Raw genomic sequence first — 18,680 nt, 5'->3', positions numbered from 1 at the left:
AGAAGCTTGTCTAGAATCCTGTTGATGAGGGGAAATCTAAGGCAAATCACAATACATGAGCCTGCTGAATCAGCCCAAAGGCCCACCTGGTCCAACGTCCAATTTTCACATAAGTGGCTTATGGGAAGCCTGAATGCATGGGACGCTTGAGCGCAAGAGCACAACTTTCCCCACTTGTTCCTACAAATGCAGATCGGGTATTGTGTGGCACTTGTACGTGTGCCGATCGAAGCGGCCCAGCGGCCACAGGCAAGGCCATCTCGCAGTAGTTTAAAATAGATAAAAGCCAAACTGCGGCGCCCTCGTTTTTTGCGTTTCCCTGCCAAGGCTTATTTTCTGCGGGTGCTCACTCTCCTGCGGGCCTGACAGGACTTGCCGGGCAAAGTTTTACTGCCTGCCCTCGCCCTCGCTGTACACCCTTTTGACGCGGGTGCTTCGAGCTGCTTTGTCCCCCTCACTTATTCTCCGCCCCCTCACTCATTGCGCGCTAGCCGTTGACGGAAGAACCGTTTTCAGACAAACGAAACAGCTGTAACCCCCGTCAGCAGATATCCGCGCGCCTGAGCAGGGAGTAAAGAGAACACTCCCCTTTCTGCCTTGCGGCAGCCGGCGAATAGCGCTCCTTCTGCCAGGCGAGCCTTCCCACCTGCGCCGAGGTATTACGAGCCGCCGCCTGATTGGTGCGGAGCCGGCAGAAACGTCGCGGCGGCCCTGGAGCCACGTGATGCTGAGTGTCATGGAGCGGGGCGGTGACGGAGACGCCTGCTCTTCCTTGCCCAGCGCTTCCTTGGCTCCCGCGGCGCCGGACGGACCGCGCCGGAGGTTCAGCCATGGCCGTGGTGTTCTCCTACGAGAGCTTGGTCCATGCTGTGGCGGGGGCTGTGGTGAGTTTGACTACAGCGGAGGTGGCCCGGGAGGGGTGCGTTAGTGGGGGCTCCAGCCTCCAGGGCTGGGCTTCGGCGGCGGGAGGCTGGCTGAGGGGGCTGCTAGGCTCACTCGCCTCTCGCGCAATACTAGGCTGGGTGCTAAACTGCACCTGGTCGCCTTGGGATGAGTGTTCGGGGCAAAGATCCCCCCCCCCACTCGCACCAACTTCTGTCTTAGTGGGTGCCTCTCGCCTAGTCCATGCCGCCCCGAGTGAATACAAACGGCCACTATGATTTTGCGTGCCCCCCGTTAGTATAGTCGTCGTCGGTGGTGCCCTGCTAAATGAGGATGGGGATGATTTTACCGCTTCTGTATTCCTCTCCCTCACGGTTTTTGTGGTGCGCGTATTGTTATGATCGTTACTGTTACGGTGTGGGCATGGGGTAATTCTTCTCGCCCCTGAAATAGGATGCTACAGGTGTACTGTCCTATCGGGTGCACGTTCCGTTGTTAAGCTATCACTTTGATTGCCTATCACTTTGATCGCCTGCCAGGGTTTTCTGCCTGGGATTAAAATACCTGTCTGGGGACAATCAAATCTCCAAACTTGCTGTTGTGCTGCAGAAACAAAATCAAAGAAGGACAGTGGTTCAGAAAATGTAAAAGGGTTGGGGAATTGTCTTTTATGTTCCAGTCTCAGCTACAGGATCAATATTTGTAGTAACCTAAAAAGAGGTTGCTTATACCCAAACAAACTGTGTTTTATTGGGATGCCAGGATTATCATTTTTTTTCTGTCTTCCCTGCTTTTTCAGCTTCTTGTTCCACAACTGTCTAAATAGTAAATATTTTCTTTGATACTAGTGACTTTGAGGCCAGAGTGCTGTTGGATGCAGCTGTCAAACCTGACTCAGGTCAACTGCACAGATCTCTCATACAAGACCAGGGCACGTTACACAATTTAAAATTCAGTATTAAAAACAGATAAAACAAAAATTAGTTACAAATACATATCCATAAAATGAGAATTCTCTGAATCTTGCAACTTCCCCCCATCACCTCCATGGGTCTTATTGTCCATATTTCCGGCTGCATATTATTTCATAGTCTGTGTTTTGTATCTGTCCATATTGTCGCAATAATAGGTTGGGTCCTGAAAACATACATCTCTGGTGACAAAGCCCAAGGTAAAAAGGTGTGCCTTTAACATTTGCCAAAAACTGCCCCACATAGAGTGCATTCCAGTAATCACATCCGGAAGTTGCCAGAGCGTGGAGTACCGTGACCTAGTGAGCTCTGTTCAAAAGGGACCATAGCTTGCAAACAAGATGGAGCTGGAAGTAGACACACCTAGCCACCTGGGTCTCAAGTGACAATCCAGGAGTACCCCCAGGTTACAAACCTGTTCCTTCCATAGGAGTGCAACCCTGTCAAGAGCAGGTCATTTTTTCACCTCGTGGATTTAAGAATTGGAATACATAACACCTCTGTCTTTTCAGGATTCAATTTTGATTTGTTGGCCCACATTCAGCCCATCACTGCCCCCAAACACCCATCTAGTACCTTGGCCACCTCTACTGATTCAAAGTTAACAAGATAGAACTGGGTGTCATCTGCATATGGGTAACCTCTCCAAAACTATTGAAGACAGTTCACAGTGGCTTCATATAAATGTTAAATAGAATGGGGGAAAAGATGCAATCCTGGGGCACACCACAAGAAAGTTTCCATTATTCCCCCTACAACTGCTTTCTGCAAACAGCCCTGGAGATAGGGGCAGAATCACTGAAGTACAGTGCCCCAGCCCCCACCTTCTTGAGCCACTTCAAAAGAATACTGTCATTAATGGTGTTGCAAGCCACCAAGCTCAATAAAAAAGAGCAGGGTTGCACTCCCTCACATCTCTCAATGCAAGGTCACCTTCTCAGTGAATGGTGCTTAGAGCCTAAGCTGGGGGTAGATGTAAATATCTCCCCACTCCCAGCCTGATAGCCCATTGGTCAGCATTGTTGGCTCACTCAGCAGCAGGCTTTATCTAGCTTGTAGGCATACTGTTTTATGTTTGCTGTCCTGTGCTCCTTTTTGGGAGGATGGATGAGATACAAAAATCACAGGTTCATAAATATAAACTAGTTATAAAGCAATTGTCCCAATACAGATGCAAGAGGGACATGGGCATGGCAGGGGGGCAGCTGCCCCCCCCCAATTAAGTAAATAAATAAGAATACTTAACCAACTGACTAATTGCATCACAGGTAACTTGGTTCTGCTTCCCAACCAGTGTTAGAAACTGGGATAGAAAAGCTAGGAGCCAAATGGTTCTTGGGACCTGGGTTAAGGGCACCAAAACAGAATGTCTAGTCACCATTTTGGGGGGAGGGGGTTGGCCACACTTTTTATTTATTATTTTGATAAGTATGAACTAATATACAATTATATGTGACACATTGTTAATATCACATTTTTAACAAATTGTTAATACATGTTTAATTTGGTGTTTACAAGAAAAATATTGGTACCAAACTTCAGTTTTCAAAGAACTCTACTCCTTATTGTTAAACTCCTTAACATATTGTCTATCCTTAACATATACTTTGTGGCTTCAAAGCACATACATTTTAGTGATCCTTGAGTGTAAGCGAGGCGCAAAAAATGGCACCTAGACTTTTTGAGGTGCTCACAAATGGAGACTCTTTAGGTGCAAAATGCACCTGGCACCCTGCTAATTTTGAATCCTATCCTCAACATAAAACCTGCCCCCCCAATAAGTCCTGGCTATGCCCATGATGGGGAACCCCATTTCTTACATCTTTCCATTGTGACAACTGGCAATTTATTCCTGCATGCTGCTTCCTACTTAACCGATTAAAAAGACTCTAGCAGAAATTGCTACTTGTCTTGAAATTATCTTCACAGCCACAAAGGCTATACATTCTTTGAGAAATGTGATCCTCAGCATTCTAGCAAACACCAGGTTCTTTATTGAAAACCAGATACTGTAGTTCTTGGAACTGTGCGGATTTCCCCCATGTACTTTGTCCATAACATTCTGTTATCACTGGGTTAGGATACGTTTGTAAATAATAAACTTTGTGGGACGACTTGTCTTCAATCTACAGCTTAATACTTTTACATTGATGTCTGTAGCCTTAGTACTGAGAGGATAAATTAGTTTGTGTAACTTGTTGAAGGTGCAGTCAATCATTACTTGTCTTCATCTACCTGTCGCACTAATACATTGTCCAGACTTGTAAAGGTGGAGCAGCAATAGGAGTGAAGTTGAGCTGTTCTATCTGCCCAATGACGTGAGGCTTTCAGAGCAACGTTTTAATTTCTTTAAAGACTTTATAGGATTTAAAACACAAATTTCAAGCCCTTCCCTAACTATGTCTGAGAAGTCTTGGTAATTCATAAAGAAATTAGGCTACTTTCTGCTCCAAATAGCTGCTGCTTAGATATGTGTTAAATGCAAACTGGTGTTGTTTAGTTGGGGGTGGGGCTGCCCCTAAGTCCTTTCCACATTAGAAGCTTCTGAATTTTTGAAGAATATAACTTGGGAGTGCCATAGCATGCATATGGAGCCTAACCTAAACAAATAATGAAAACACATTTACAAAAGTGTAGTCCCACTGCCTGCATTAAAGCTACTTTCAGGACCAAGTGCAGGGAAAAGCCAGCTGTGCCCTCCAGGTGTTTTGGGCTCCAATCAACTCCAGGCCAGCATGACCAATAGTCAGGGATGATGAGAATTGTAATTCAAAGGGAAAGTATAACTCATAGTTATCAAATGGAATTTTATTTTTCTTGTCATTTTTTAAAGACTTCAACTGTTTATCTTGCAAAAACCTGCGTTTTTAGCAAGAATTTCATTTAAATACAGAAATACTTCAAGGCTTGTTTGCTCAGATATTTGTTAATCATTGTTCTAGCTTTATTACAGATTTGTAAAAAATAAATAAATGTGGTACATTAAAGTTAACTTTATTTTTCAACTTTTTAGGGTAGCATGACTGCAATGACTGTGTTTTTCCCACTGGATACAGCTAGACTAAGACTTCAAGGTAAGCAAAGCTGTACTAAGTCATCTAAGAAATATAGATAATCATCTGGGCCCATAAGAAAATGTCAAAATCCATATTCGGACAATGCCTTCATTAGGACAACACTAATAGTGTGGAATCTTTCTTCAGAACTTTTAACCAGGCTAGATAGTAAAAGTGGAGTGGGGGGAGCTAACGAAGTTGGCTAATAGAATCTATGTCTGGTCAGTCTTGAAATGATGTGTAGGACGAGAAACCAGATAGTCAGATGAAGCTCTGATAGGTTCTCTGCAGGTTTCAGATTGCACCTTCAAAGTATCTTGAGGCTGACCAGATGCATCCTCCTTGACTTCACCAACAACCAACTTTTTTTTTTGCCCCTCTACCACATGTTCTATTGACTATCTGTGATGAACAGTTGGATCTTCCCCACCCCATACATGCCATCTTTTGATAGGTGGGTGGGAGCATAATGATGTCAGGTGACATCACTGTCAAAGTTCCAAGGAGGTCATTGTAATTGCCAGTCAGTGGATTATGGATTATTATTGCAACAACCTCCTTTGAAGATGCACTTTCAGTGCCAATCAGCTGTTACGAAGTTCTGAGGAACTCCAAAGTTTGCACACTATTTTGTGATGTTCTGCTTGCACTAATCAATGTATTGGCCTAATATTCAAATATATGTTATGTTTACCCTTTGTGTATCATGTCTTATTGTCTTGCAGTTGATGAAAAACGCAAATCTAAAAGAACACACAAAGTTCTCTTGGAGATAATAAAAGAAGAGGGCCTGTAAGTATAGAACCTTGTAACAAGCAGTATGTGAATATTCATAAATGTTGAGCATTCATCACATCTTGTAGTTTCTTAATTTGCCCAATATTTGAGGGGTATTGAGTTTCACTCTAAAATGTATGAGTTCCTATGCAATGAAACTTTAAAAATAAAAACCAGAGTGCAATCTTTTTTAGTCACAAAGGCATAAGTCTTTTTGGGTCATTTAAGGCAAACTCCTTCATTAGAAAGGGGAGAGTCCAGTGATTAATAGCAGGCTTTTCTATAGCCTCTGTAACTCTTGTTGCACATAAAATGTGTAGAAACCAAGGGCATACTTTTGAAAACCAGTCCTTTCAAATCCTAATTAGAAACTTGGTGCCACAGGTTGTAATTTGGAAGTTGGAGGAGGGAGTCCAATCCTTGTCCTTTTGTGATCTAATAAAAATGACTGGTTGAAAAATGGGAATTACTTAGAAAGTACAGTACAGGCAAGTTGATGTTATATTTGTATTGTAATTCAAAACACTGTAAAAACAAGGGATCAACTATTCCTGTTGTAGGAAATACCACTGCAATACCGTTCCATCCTTTGGAAAGGGCTGAAACACCTGTCAGAACCAGTTCCCCCAACCAGCCAGATGCTTCTGGACACATGCAGGCATCTTTAAGGCCCCCAGTGTGGGCTGAATAATGTTCTTAATTATTATAAGGAACAGTTGTAGTAATTGTCAGTTTAATAAGCATGCATAATGTGACAAGGAACTATTTCTGCTAGGGAACCTTTGGACACAGGTACTGTTGTTTCTTCCCATCCTGTCCATCAGTAAAATGTCTCTAGTTATTTGCACATTTATTCAGAAGTAAGTAGCACTGAATTCATTTAGAGTTATTCCCAAGTAAGTTTGTGTAGGATTCTGATGGTTAAAATAGACTTTGTTGTACCTGCTTATAAATACTTATTTTATTTTGTAGGCAAACACTATGACTTCCCAGGTTCTGGATTAGGCTGCAGGTGCTGTTGCTTTATTTCTTGCTCATTTGGTGATTGCATGATAGTTACTTTTTGCTTTTGTTGCTTGTTCCTTAGGCTGGCACCATATCGAGGGTGGTTTCCTGTCATCTCCAGCCTTTGTTGTTCCAACTTTGTCTATTTCTATACATTTAACAGTTTAAAAGCTGTTTGGGTCAAAGGACATCATTCAACCACAGGAAAAGACTTGATTCTTGGGGTGGTTGCAGGTAATAGAATCCTATCAGTTGTGCTACAAATCTGCTAAGATTTTAAGGGGTTGAACCAGTTTATTACATTCCATGCATGCACTTTTTATGCTACCTTATTATTATAATTTATATTACTCAAATGCATGTAACTTGTAGTGGATAGAAAAACATAGGTAAAATCTAAACCAGACACACAGCTTCTTGAAGCATTACTTTTAAAAAATAAGTTGGCATTTCTGATCTTCATTAAGAAGTACATGATTCCATGACCTAGATGAATGTGGGAGGCTTGCGTCAATCCAGGGAAGGTATTTGTGAGCACTAAGGTGTGTACCTGTTAGGAGAAGAAACTTGCTTTTCCTGCTTGCTTAAGCAATTTGTGTGTATCCTCACAAGGCATTCTGCCAGCTATTAGTATGGTGCAAAAATTAGAGCAAAATCCTCAGTATAGGATTTCAAAATGTGTGTCTTATGGGGTTTGGGGGGGCGTTGTACTTTTCTATATATCTTAATTATTTTGTACATTGGATCATTTTTGTACATGAAGAATAAACCTGCTTTTAAAAATGTTGTTAGGGCTCTTCTTACTCAACCTTTCGTTTGTGTTGTCTTAGGTATTGTGAATGTATTGTTGACTACTCCACTCTGGGTAGTGAATACACGCCTGAAACTCCAGGGGGCCAAATTCAGAAATGAAGACATTGTGCCGACTAACTACAAAGGCGTTGCAGGTAGGCATTTGTTGTCATTTCTGTTAGTTTGCATTGGTACTTTTTAGTAGATTTGTGGACTGAAGGCTTTCATTTACAAAGTGGATGCTATGGACAGCTCTTTTGCTGTTCAGTTTATAGATACAACCCATTTTAAAACAGTGAACTATCAGATAATCAGGAAATACATATTACAGTAAGAAAGTTTATAGCATATTACTCTGAGATGGGATGAGTCTAACTGTAACTGAAATTAAACATGTGTGCCAGCATATCCAACACTCAGCCATGACTCTTGTCTGTTCTATGCTCAATCCAGTCTCTCCCCTTTGAAAAATGAAATCAGAAAGTGCCACATAAATATTAATACATTTAATAGTCATCTGTCCCCAACTTTTTTTTTAATGAAATGGGGTTGGTTTCTGTAAGGTTCTCAATTAGTTGCTCATGAGTAAGCAGCCAGGACTCCGCTGTTTCCTTTAAAGATTTTATTGTGCAAACTATGTACAGTGCAGAGCTAAAAAGTTCATGTCTGTATCAAGCAGTGTCAGAATCTGGGAATGGCCCCTTCCGGTTCTGACCCCAACAAAAGAGTTTCGGAATATGAAAACCCCGCCTTCCATCCTTTCTTTTCACCCCACAACGTCTGTGAGGCGACGGAAATTGCATTCCCCCTGTATCGCCCTCAGGACTGTGGGAGTGCTGGGACTCTCTGGAATGTATCTGAAGAAGTGTGCATGCACATGAAAGCTCATACCAAGAACAAACTTAGTTGGTCTCTAAGGTGCTACTGGAAGGAATTTTTTATTTTGTTTTGACTATGGCAGACCAACATGGCTAAGTGATTGTTGCGTGTGATAAGAATGCTCACCATAGTATCCTATCATTTCACTTAGTCCCCATAACTGTGTGAGAATACATTAGAACAACATCTTTGGGACTGGGATGGATTAAGAGGATGAGCAGAATATGTGAAATGACATAGCTTAGGCTACAAGATTTGGTTCAGCTGCAAGCTTCTAGTACAGAAAGTGATTAGGAAGACAGAATACCATGTTTACTCTGATGTAAGTCACAATTCATTAAAACAGGACTTACCCAAGTAAGTGTGCATAGCACTGCCAATTCCAGTGCACGTGGCTTGATATATTTATTTGCTTTACTATATTGGACATCCTTTGCTTTTCGTACCAAGATACTTTTAAAAAACAACAAAATATAAACAGTTTTTTTTGAAGTGAACCCACTCTTGGCTCTCCAGGCAGGCAATGCATTTAAATGCACGTGAACTGTGTGTGTGTGTGTGTGTGTGTGTGTGTGTGTTTTCTTCAGGTGGTTTGTGATAAAGGACAAGCTGTTTTACCTTTTTGTACATACGTGTGTGAGAAGAGTGGGAAGAGAGAGATAACAATGAATTGGATAACTGTTGCAGGCACTAGATGGTGAAGCTTTGGCAGGGCCTGTGGGGGAAGAAATGAGAAGATCATGAGGAAGGGAGATAGGTAGGTTTTTGGGAAGCCCAGAGGAAGGAAGGCAGGGAAGAAACTGCCCAAAAGGACCTTGTCATAGTCTGATCTAGGTCCTGATGGATTTTGTCCCCTGTACATCAGTGAGACTTATAGAAAAGAAAAGAAAAATATTCCTCATCCCTGGATTACAAGTTCATAGGCAAAATATGCAATTTGTTTCTTCCTTTGCACGCAAACTGTTGTTGAATATTTAAGATTTCTCTATCTTAAATATTCTTAAAATATTTCTGCCGCTTCTTTATCCTTCCCATTAGATGCCTTTCATCAAATAATAAGAGATGAAGGAATCTCAGCTTTGTGGAATGGTACTTTTCCTTCGCTGCTACTGGTATTCAATCCTGCCATACAGTTCATGTTCTATGAAGGGCTTAAGAGGAAGATTCTGAAGAGGCAACTGCAGGTGAGATTCCAAGGCCTTCAAAGAATTCAGTTAAACTCTGACTTTAAACATTGGTCCTATGGAACCTTTTTCTTTATTTACTTAGTTAAATTCATATATTGCTAGATTTCTTTCTGCAGTCATATAACCTTTTCTTTATTTACACTTACAGCTTTCTTCGCTAGATGCATTTGTTATTGGAGCAGTAGCCAAAGCGATTGCTACTACCCTCACTTACCCTATGCAGACAGTACAGTCAATCTTACGGGTGGGTATCCATTGCACCAGATCACTTTCATTTTACTGTTTCTTTATACAGTTGTCTTTGGCCAGTATTCCAGAACTCAAATTGACAAACATCTATTCCATCTTAATTTGTTGCTGTGGTTGAAGAGCACACCTTCTCTTAACTAAGTCTAGAAAGCTCCTTGAGTCATAATCACTCTAACTGAATGGGCAAGAAACTGCGGCAAATGTGAGGTTACACTTCTGATTGTAAACAAAAGTATATTTCTTTCAGGGAAAATGAGTAACTGTTTTAGTGTCTTGTGTTCTAACTGCATAGCATATGCTTTCCATATTGGATGCTCTGGGCAACTTTTCCTACTTCCTAGAATACATAACTACTTAGCACTTAGGCTAGATTTCCCAGTTGGCTCTCTACATAGACATTGCATGTTGTTAATCTGTGGGAAGAGTCTGACAACCCCGTATTCTTTTGCTTAGAGGACATCTTTATTGTACCACTGCTACCACTCCAGCCATAATGAAAATGCATAATTTTGTTTTTTTTTTTTATAAGATTTTATTATTTTCTAATAAGACAAAAGAAAAACATAACATAAACACCACTATTAACAATACAAAACAATACAAAAATACAATACATAAACACAGCACAAAAATACAATCAAACAATTACAATAAAAAGAAACATATACAAACCTTTAAACTAACACTTATCCTCTTACTTTCCTTGGTACTATCTTCTCTATTTTAGGGGACTTCCCCCATTCCCTCCACTGTCTTCAAAATCATGTATATCTCCTAGGTAGCTTTGTATCTTATTCTATTCACATTTGCTCAATTTTTAATGTGCTTTACTTTACTTAATCATATACCTAATCACATATAAATCTTGACTTAAACACCAAATCTTAACATATTTTTTAACAAATAAATCTTTCACACAAAAATATCTTCCTAACAATTTTATCTAATATAAACCTACTAAAGCCGCTATTCTATTTGATTCTGCTCAAATATTCAATTTTACTGATTTAACTAAATAGTCTTTAAATTTCTTCCAATCCCGTGACACCTTCTCCTCCCTCTGGTCCCGGATTCTGGCGGTCAGTTCTGCGAGTTCCATATACTCCATCATCTTCATCTGCCATTCTTCCACCGTTGGTATCTCTTCGCCTTTCCATGTTCTTGCCAATAGGATTCTAGCTGCTGTTGTGGCATACATAAAAAACACTCTATCCTGACTGGGTATCTCTTCATTTGTTATGCTCAGAAGAAATGCCTCTGGTTTCTTACAAAAGGTAACTTTCATTACCTTCTTAAGTTCGTTATAAATCTTATCCCAGAAAGCATTTACCGCTGGGCACAACCACCACATATGAAAAAAGGTACCTTTCGCATGTTTACATTTCCAACACACATCTGACATTTTGGTATTCATCTTAGCTATCTTAACTGGTGTCAAATACCATCTGTAAACCATTTTCATTATATTTTCTCTTAAGCTATGACAAGCAGTGAATTTGATACCTTTCTGCCACAATCTCTCCCAGTCATCCATCATGATATTGTGTCCTACATCTTTCGCCCAATCTATCATTGACGATTTAACCAGTTCATCTTTCGTATGCCACTCTAGCAAAAGATTATACATTTTGGAAAGGTTCTTAAAGTTCGGTTCTATCAGTTCTATTTCCAGTTTTGATTTTTCTACTTGAAAACCAACTTTTTTGTCCATTTTAAATGTTTCATATACCTGGTGATAGTGCAGCCAGTCGGGGACCTGACTTTTCACCTGATCGTAACTTTTTAGCTTGAAAGAGTCCCCTTCCTGCTGCAATATGTCCATATATCTTAACCAATTTGCAGACATGTTCGGTCTCTTATAGGCTTTGGCCTCCACCGGAGAGATCCATCTAGGGGTCTTTCTCTCTAACAAGTCTTTATATCTAGTCCAGACCTGATACAAGGATTTTCTAACTATATGAGACTTAAAAGTTCTGTGGATCTTAACCTTGTCATACCAAAGGTATGCATGCCATCCAAACATATTATCATGACCTTCCAAGTCCAATACATCAACGTTCTCTAGTTTAAACCAATCCTTTAGCCAGCAAAAGGCTGCTGCTTCAAAGTAAAGTCTTAAGTCCGGCAGGGCAAAGCCTCCTCTCTCTTTAGAGTCTGTTAGGATCTTAAACTTGATTCTTGGCTTTTTGCCCTGCCATATAAACTTTGATAAGTCCTTTTGCCATTTCTTAAAGCAATCCAGTTTATCCAAAATTGGTATGGCTTGGAATAAAAACAGCATCCTTGGTAGGACATTCATTTTTATCACTGCAATTCTTCCCATTAACGACAGTTTCAGTCTTGTCCATATTTCCATATCTTTCTTTATTTCCATCCACAATTTTTCGTAATTGTCCTTATACAGGTTCAAATTCTTGGTTGTGAGGTTGATACCTAGATATTTTACTGTTTTGACAAAATTGAGGCCAGTGCCTTCCTGTATTCTTTGAATTTGTTCTGCACTCATATTTTTTCCTAAAACTTTGGTTTTCTGCTTGTTTAACTTGAAACCAGCTACAAGTCCAAATTGTTCAATTATTCCCAAAGCTCTGGGGACACTGCTTTCCGGTTCTTGCAGGGATAGCATCAAATCGTCTGCGAAGGCGCGTAATTTGTATTCCTTCTCTCCCACACGAATTCCTTTTATCTGTTTGTCCTTTCGTATCATATTTAGGAGGACTTCCAGGACCGTAATGAAAAGTAAAGGGGAGGTAGGGCACCCTTGTCTTGTTCCCTTTTCGACTTCAAACTCCTCCGATATCACACTGTTTACAATTACTTTTGCTCTTTGTTCTGTATAGATGGCATTAATTCCATTCAAAAACTTTTCGCCAACTCCCATCCTTTCCAAATTCTTTTTCATAAATGTCCAAGAAACTTTATCAAATGCTTTCTCTGCATCAACAAACAATAGTGCCGCATCTGTATTTATGTTTCTCTCCAGTTTTTCTAAAATGTCCACAATAATTCTCGTGTTATTACTAATTTGTCTTCCTGGCAAGAAACCTGCTTGGTCTCTATGTATATAGTCTTTCAACACTCTTTTTAACCTTGTAGCCAATATATTTGCAAAAATCTTATAATCCACATTCAAAAGGGATATTGGACGATAATTTTTCATTTGCGTCGCATCCATATCTGGTTTTGGAATCAGTGTGATAAAGGCTTCCTTCCACGTCTCTGGTGCCCTATCTCCTTCTAATATCTTGTTGCAAACTTCTCTTAGTGGCTGCGATAGCCAGTCTTTCAATGTCTTATAATATTTTGCTGTTAATCCGTCCGGTCCTGGGGCCTTCCCCAATTGCATGTTATTTATTGCCTCTTCTATTTCCTGCGTCGTTATTGGGTGGTTGAGAGTAATTAATTTTTCCTCTGGGACCTTTTGCAATCCGTTTTTTTCCAGAAATCGGTCTATTTCTGCTTCATCTATCTTCTCCTCCTTGTACAGTTGCTTGTAGAATCTTTGAAAACACCATCTGATTTCCTCTGGTTTCTCCACGTTTTTTCCGTTTACTACCAAGTTATTGATGACATTTACCTTTTGTCTTTTCTTCAATTGCCAAGCTAGTAATTTTCCACATTTATTAGCCGATTCGAATGTTCTTTGCTTCATCATTTTCACTTTCCATTCAATGTCCTGGTTCATTATATTGGCATATTGGGATTGCAAGTATTTAATTTCTTTTTGAATTTTAACGCATCTGGGATGTCCTCTTAGTTCCTTTTCCTTTTCTTTGATTAATTTCAACAATCTCTCCATCTCTGCATTTTGTTGTCTCTTCTTTTTTGCTTTTTCACTAATAAGAAATCCTCTCATTACAGCTTTACTTGCATCCCAAGCAATTCTTTTCTCCACTTCGGAGCTCCAATTTATCTGAAAATATTCTTTCATCTTTTTCGCCGCTCTTTCCACTAGCTTGGTGTTTCTCATCAAAGCGTCATCCATTCTCCATCTAAAAGAGTCCTTGGAAATCATTTTTAAATTTAGCTGTACAGGATTGTGGTCTGAAAGAGTTTTAGGGCCAATTTCTGCCTTTTGTATTTTTGGAGCCAATTCATTCGAAATCCAAATATAGTCTATCCTCGACCATGACTGCTGAGGTTCGCTGAAATATGTTGCCTCTGTATCTGTGGGGTTTTTTAATCTCCAAGAATCCACCAAATTCAAATTGTCCACCATTTCAAAAAAGGTCTTTGGGAGTTTCCCATCATTCGTTAATTTAGTTCTTTGAGATCTGTCCATTAATGTGGAAACTGCACCATTAAAATCTCCAAGGCAAACTAATTTGTAATCCAAATAGTCCAACAGCAAGTCATGTATTTTCTTATAAAAGATTGACTTTCCATCATTTGGTGCATAAAGTCCCAGAATCAAAAATTTTTCGCCTTGTACGTTAATTTCAATTGCGATGTATCTCCCTTCTTCATCTTTGAATAGCTGTCTTGGGCTGTATTTCTCCTTTGCATAAATCACTACTCCTCTCTTCTTGACCTTGTCCGATGATATGAACTCTTGGCCCAATTTTTTATTCTGTAATAATCTTCTGTGACGTCGGGCTATGTGGGTTTCCTGTAAACATATTATATCCAAATTCTTCTTTTCTATGCTGTAGAACACTCTGCGTCTCTTTGGCCTCTGATTCAATCCCCGGACATTCCATGTCATTAACTTGAGCGCCATTTTCCTTTCTCTAGTCTTCTCCTCCAATTGCTTCTCCTTTCTTGTCTTCCTCTGGATCTTTGCCTGGACTTGGTGGACTTGGTAGTGGTCCCGGCGGTGGTGGGAAAACCTCTGGAAACCTGTAGAATTGTGCTGGGTCGAGTGGTGTGCCTTTAAATTGTTCCAGATGCTTATCCAAGAACTTCTGTTTCTCCGCCAGGGACCTTATTCTTATCTTTTTCCCTTCAAACGTAAATGCCAGGCCTTCTGGAAATTCCCAACTGTAGGGGATTTTCCTTTTTCTAATCTCAGTTGCCAAATCGTTGTAAGGAACTCTTTTGTCAAGGAAAAATCTGGGGATATCCTTATAAAAAATTACTTTGTTCTGCTCTACCACCAGGTTGTTTCTGTAATGACAGTCCAGAAAGAAATCCCTATCGTGTCGATCGTGACACACAATCAAACAGTCGCTGACTGTTTTGTTACTTTTCTTTCCTCTGGAACCTCTTGGACCAAATCTGAAGGCCTTCACTATGCGCGCTGAGACGTTTATCTCTTCTATCTCCCAAAATCCTGAAAATAGCTTCACTATGTAGTCTTTTAGGTCTTCCCCTTCCACTTCTGGAAGATTTCTTAGGCGAATGTTGCCCTCTCTTTGATGTAGTTGCAGAAACGCAAGGGACTCTTCCACAGACCTCTGTCGTGTTCCAATATTCTCTATCTGTTCCAAATCCAAATTGTCCAATTTTTCCTCCACCTTTTTTATTTTTTCTTTGACCACTTTAATTTCCTCTGAGTCCTTTTTCAAGGTGGTCACCTCTTGCCCAATCCTGTTAATCTCTTCTCTATTCTTCTTTACATTCTCCTCAATTTGCCCAATTGATTTTTCTAGGGTCTGCGTAGAATTTTTAATATCAGCTTTTATATCCGCTTGAAGTTTTTCTATCGCTGAATTCACTGCTGTATTTCCTGATGAAACTTGATCTTGTGTTTGCTTCAGCCCATCAGTAACGCTTTTCAGTCCTGCTGCAATTTCTGCCACACTAGCAACCAATTTCTCCATTTGTTCCTGTAGAGTTAGGGAAACAGAGCCTTTTCTTTTCTCAGAGCCAGTTCCTTTAGATCTAGTTTCCATTCCTTGTGGGCTCTGCAACTGTAATCTCAAGGTCACTCCAGTTGCTGTAGTAACAATCTCAGACATTCACAGTAGAAGGCCAACAGTCCCAAAAGTAAACACCAGGTGGCCAGCAGATCAGTTCTGAGAACAAAGAGGCTGCTGAGCCAGGAGCCCACACCAGTCCCAAAAATCCAACTTTTAGGCAAAGAGTTTATATTCCAAAGTATAAATTCCTTAAAGCCAAGAAGAGTCCACTTTTATGTAGCCCAAGTCAGTAACAGTTCTTAACTTGCAGTGTTACCACCAAAGTTTATAAAGTAGCTTGTATCTGGTTACAAAGAAGTCAAAATGTCTCCACTGGTAAACAGTCACTGAGACACCAACAAAGAAAAAATGGCAACAATATATCACAGCCCGCTACTGACCCGGAATCCTAATCCAGAGGGTGAGGGGCGTCTTCTTTTGCCATATCAACTGTTTTTAAGTCTTAAAACAAACTTTAAGCAACTTTTAAACCACTTTTAAAAAGTTTGGCAGAGTTCACAAAACTTTTCCGTTAGTCGCGGCTTTGATCTTTTAGCGCTACCAAGCTCGCACGAACAGTACAAAGGGAACAGGCTTCCTTTTGCAGTTCCTCTGCAAGTAGTGCTCTTTAAACTTGTAAAAATAATCCAATTCTTTAACTTACAGAGTTTCTTTGAAGTTTTCTTTGCAGGAAGTGCCGGGTGCTCGAGTCTGGCGGGATCGCTGCTTTGATCCTCCGCAGGCAGATGCTTCTTCAGTCCCGTGCCGGCGCTCCGCTCGCCCGATTTTCCCCCTTACGAGGGTCAATCGGGAACGGAGACGGCACGTCTGGGACCCACGAAGCTCAGGTCCACGGGACGCTCTTCCCGTGGCTTTAAGGGACCCGTGGCGCAGGCACGGAAGTCCCTAAAGCCTAGCGGAGGACGGAGCCGTCGGACTCCCGTCCGCCATTGACCGGCACCTAACCGGAAGTCCGAAAATGCATAATTTTGATGTGTATGGCTTTGTTTGGTCAAATATTTAACATATTTTGGAGTGAAGGGAGACTGCAAGCTGCTCTGACCTGAGGAAGAAACGTATTATTTAGCACTGAACAATTGGATATGGGAGAACGATTTGAATATAAGGCTGGATCACTGATTTGAGATCAGGCATAGTAAATAGAAATTAGGAGAAAATAAGGCAGAAAGAGTTGCTCATTGATTCATTTTGTCTCCTTTTCAGTTTGGACGTCACCAGCTGAACCCAGAAAACAGGAGACTAGGCAGCCTTAAGAATGTTATCTACCTTCTTCGACAGAGAATAAAGTAAGTTTTGTCTTTATTTTATCCAGAAGATATTTTAATATTGTCCTCTACTGTAGCAACAACCTGATAATTTGCCCTAAATAGCTGTATAATTTTTGTTTAATAAAAAGTTGACCTTTAAAACACTGAAAGGGTCATACAAGATCAACAATCCTCTTTATGAAGACTTTTTGATCTAGTGTGATGGAAATATTAAGCAAGCCGGGTCATTATTTTCCAAATATAATAGTCACTGCTAAGTTTACCACTTAATTTATCTGTTTTCCCCTACTCTGCATTTGCACTCAACAGGCATGTTAGGCAGCTTATAATGATAAAACTACAATGTAACTTGGAGCAGCCTTATGATGAAAAAATCAAGTTGATGGGTATTCATTGTAGTGCTAGGAAAATCCTTGCAGGAGCAGAGTGATTTCCAGTTGCACAACAGGGCTTTGACCCCCCACCCCCTGGCAGGCCCGCTGAATTTGTTTGGGAGGTTCACCCACCCCACTGGAGCAGAGGTCATTTTGGAGACAATTTTCCAGGCACCCCCACCAACTGAGGTACAGATAGAGCTTCTCATTGGTGGCCTCCTGTTGGTGGAATTCCTTCAACAGAAAGGCTTGCCTGATACTGTATTATATTGGTATATAAAACACCCTAGAAGCTTTGAGGAAGGCCAGTACATAAATAATTAAAACAAATAAACAGGTTTTTCACTTACCAGCAGTTTGAGATTTGGGGGAAAGCAGCAGATGAGAGAAGAGTTAAGCATTCTTCTGTCAGCCACTTTTCTCCTGAAAATTATGCTTCCCCCACCGGCACTCTTTTTGAAAAAAAGGAGCAGTAGCACCTGGAGGAAGAATGTTTCAATCCTAAGTAGTTTTAATAGTTGGTGGTGGAGGCAAGAACAGACACATTTTATGGTGTCCCACAGAAAGAAGAAGACATTGTATGCCATTTTGCTACATTTGGAATCTACTTTCTTACCATATGCTAAATCTGTTTTCTTGATAGGCGTTTTGGATTATTAGGTCTCTACAAAGGCCTTGAAGCAAAGCTGCTCCAAACAGTCCTCACTGCTGCACTGATGTTCCTGGTCTATGAAAAAATTACTGCTGCTACTTTCACAGTCATGGGATTAAAACGTTCACTTAGGAACTGAAGTCTGGGCCTCCACAACACATTAAACTCAGGGAAAGAAAGAAACAACTGGGTGCCATGGAAGCTTTCTCTCAAAGGCTACAGGACTCTTCCGCTGTGTACTTACTCTCAGAGCTTCAGAATGTACCTGAAGGGGAAGCTTGAACAGTAATCTGAAACTCTGCACTGTCAGTGACCGTATGATGGCTTGACCATCTTTCTCTGCAGCTATTTTGATTAGGAAGCAAACTGGAAAATAAAATTTCACTATTGAGAAAAATAAGTCTACTAAACTCATTGGAGAGCTTTAGTTACTCACTGTGTATATTTCATTCCGCATTTGCTGTCACTGTTTTTCACAGGTTTGATTGTATAACCTCATTGATTATTGGCCCATTAAAAGACTTCATTAAATAACTATTTTGTTAGTTTGTACAGTTGACCTAAAAGAACTGTCCTGTAGAGTCTTCTGCCTACAGTAGACTAAGGTCTATGCAAATACATTGCTTTAAGCTCAACTTTGTTTAGTGTCTCATCCATTGTGGTAAAAATTATTAATATATATCAAGAATTGGTAACATTTTTGGCCAGAGGGTCATGTTTGCACTAG

At 40.5% G+C, this 18,680-nt stretch overlaps 1 protein-coding gene across 1 annotated transcript; it reads left to right on the top strand.

The window, feature by feature from the left end:
- Window positions 1-751: 751 nt before the first annotated feature.
- Window positions 752-18,344, top strand: SLC25A17 (solute carrier family 25 member 17). Its single transcript, XM_033162670.1, has 9 exons — window positions 752-884; window positions 4,867-4,927; window positions 5,635-5,701; window positions 6,774-6,925; window positions 7,522-7,638; window positions 9,401-9,546; window positions 9,698-9,793; window positions 16,863-16,945; window positions 17,945-18,344. Exons 1-9 carry the CDS (start codon window positions 831-833, stop codon window positions 18,090-18,092), a joined length of 924 nt encoding a protein of 307 aa, XP_033018561.1. The 5' UTR covers window positions 752-830; the 3' UTR covers window positions 18,093-18,344.
- The last annotated feature ends 336 nt before the right edge of the window (window positions 18,345-18,680 follow it).

The sequence above is a fragment of the Lacerta agilis genome, chromosome 10 (genome assembly GCF_009819535.1).
Source record: "Lacerta agilis isolate rLacAgi1 chromosome 10, rLacAgi1.pri, whole genome shotgun sequence".
Lineage (NCBI taxonomy): Eukaryota > Metazoa > Chordata > Lepidosauria > Squamata > Lacertidae > Lacerta > Lacerta agilis.
This window is presented reverse-complemented; position numbering and strand designations above follow the sequence as displayed.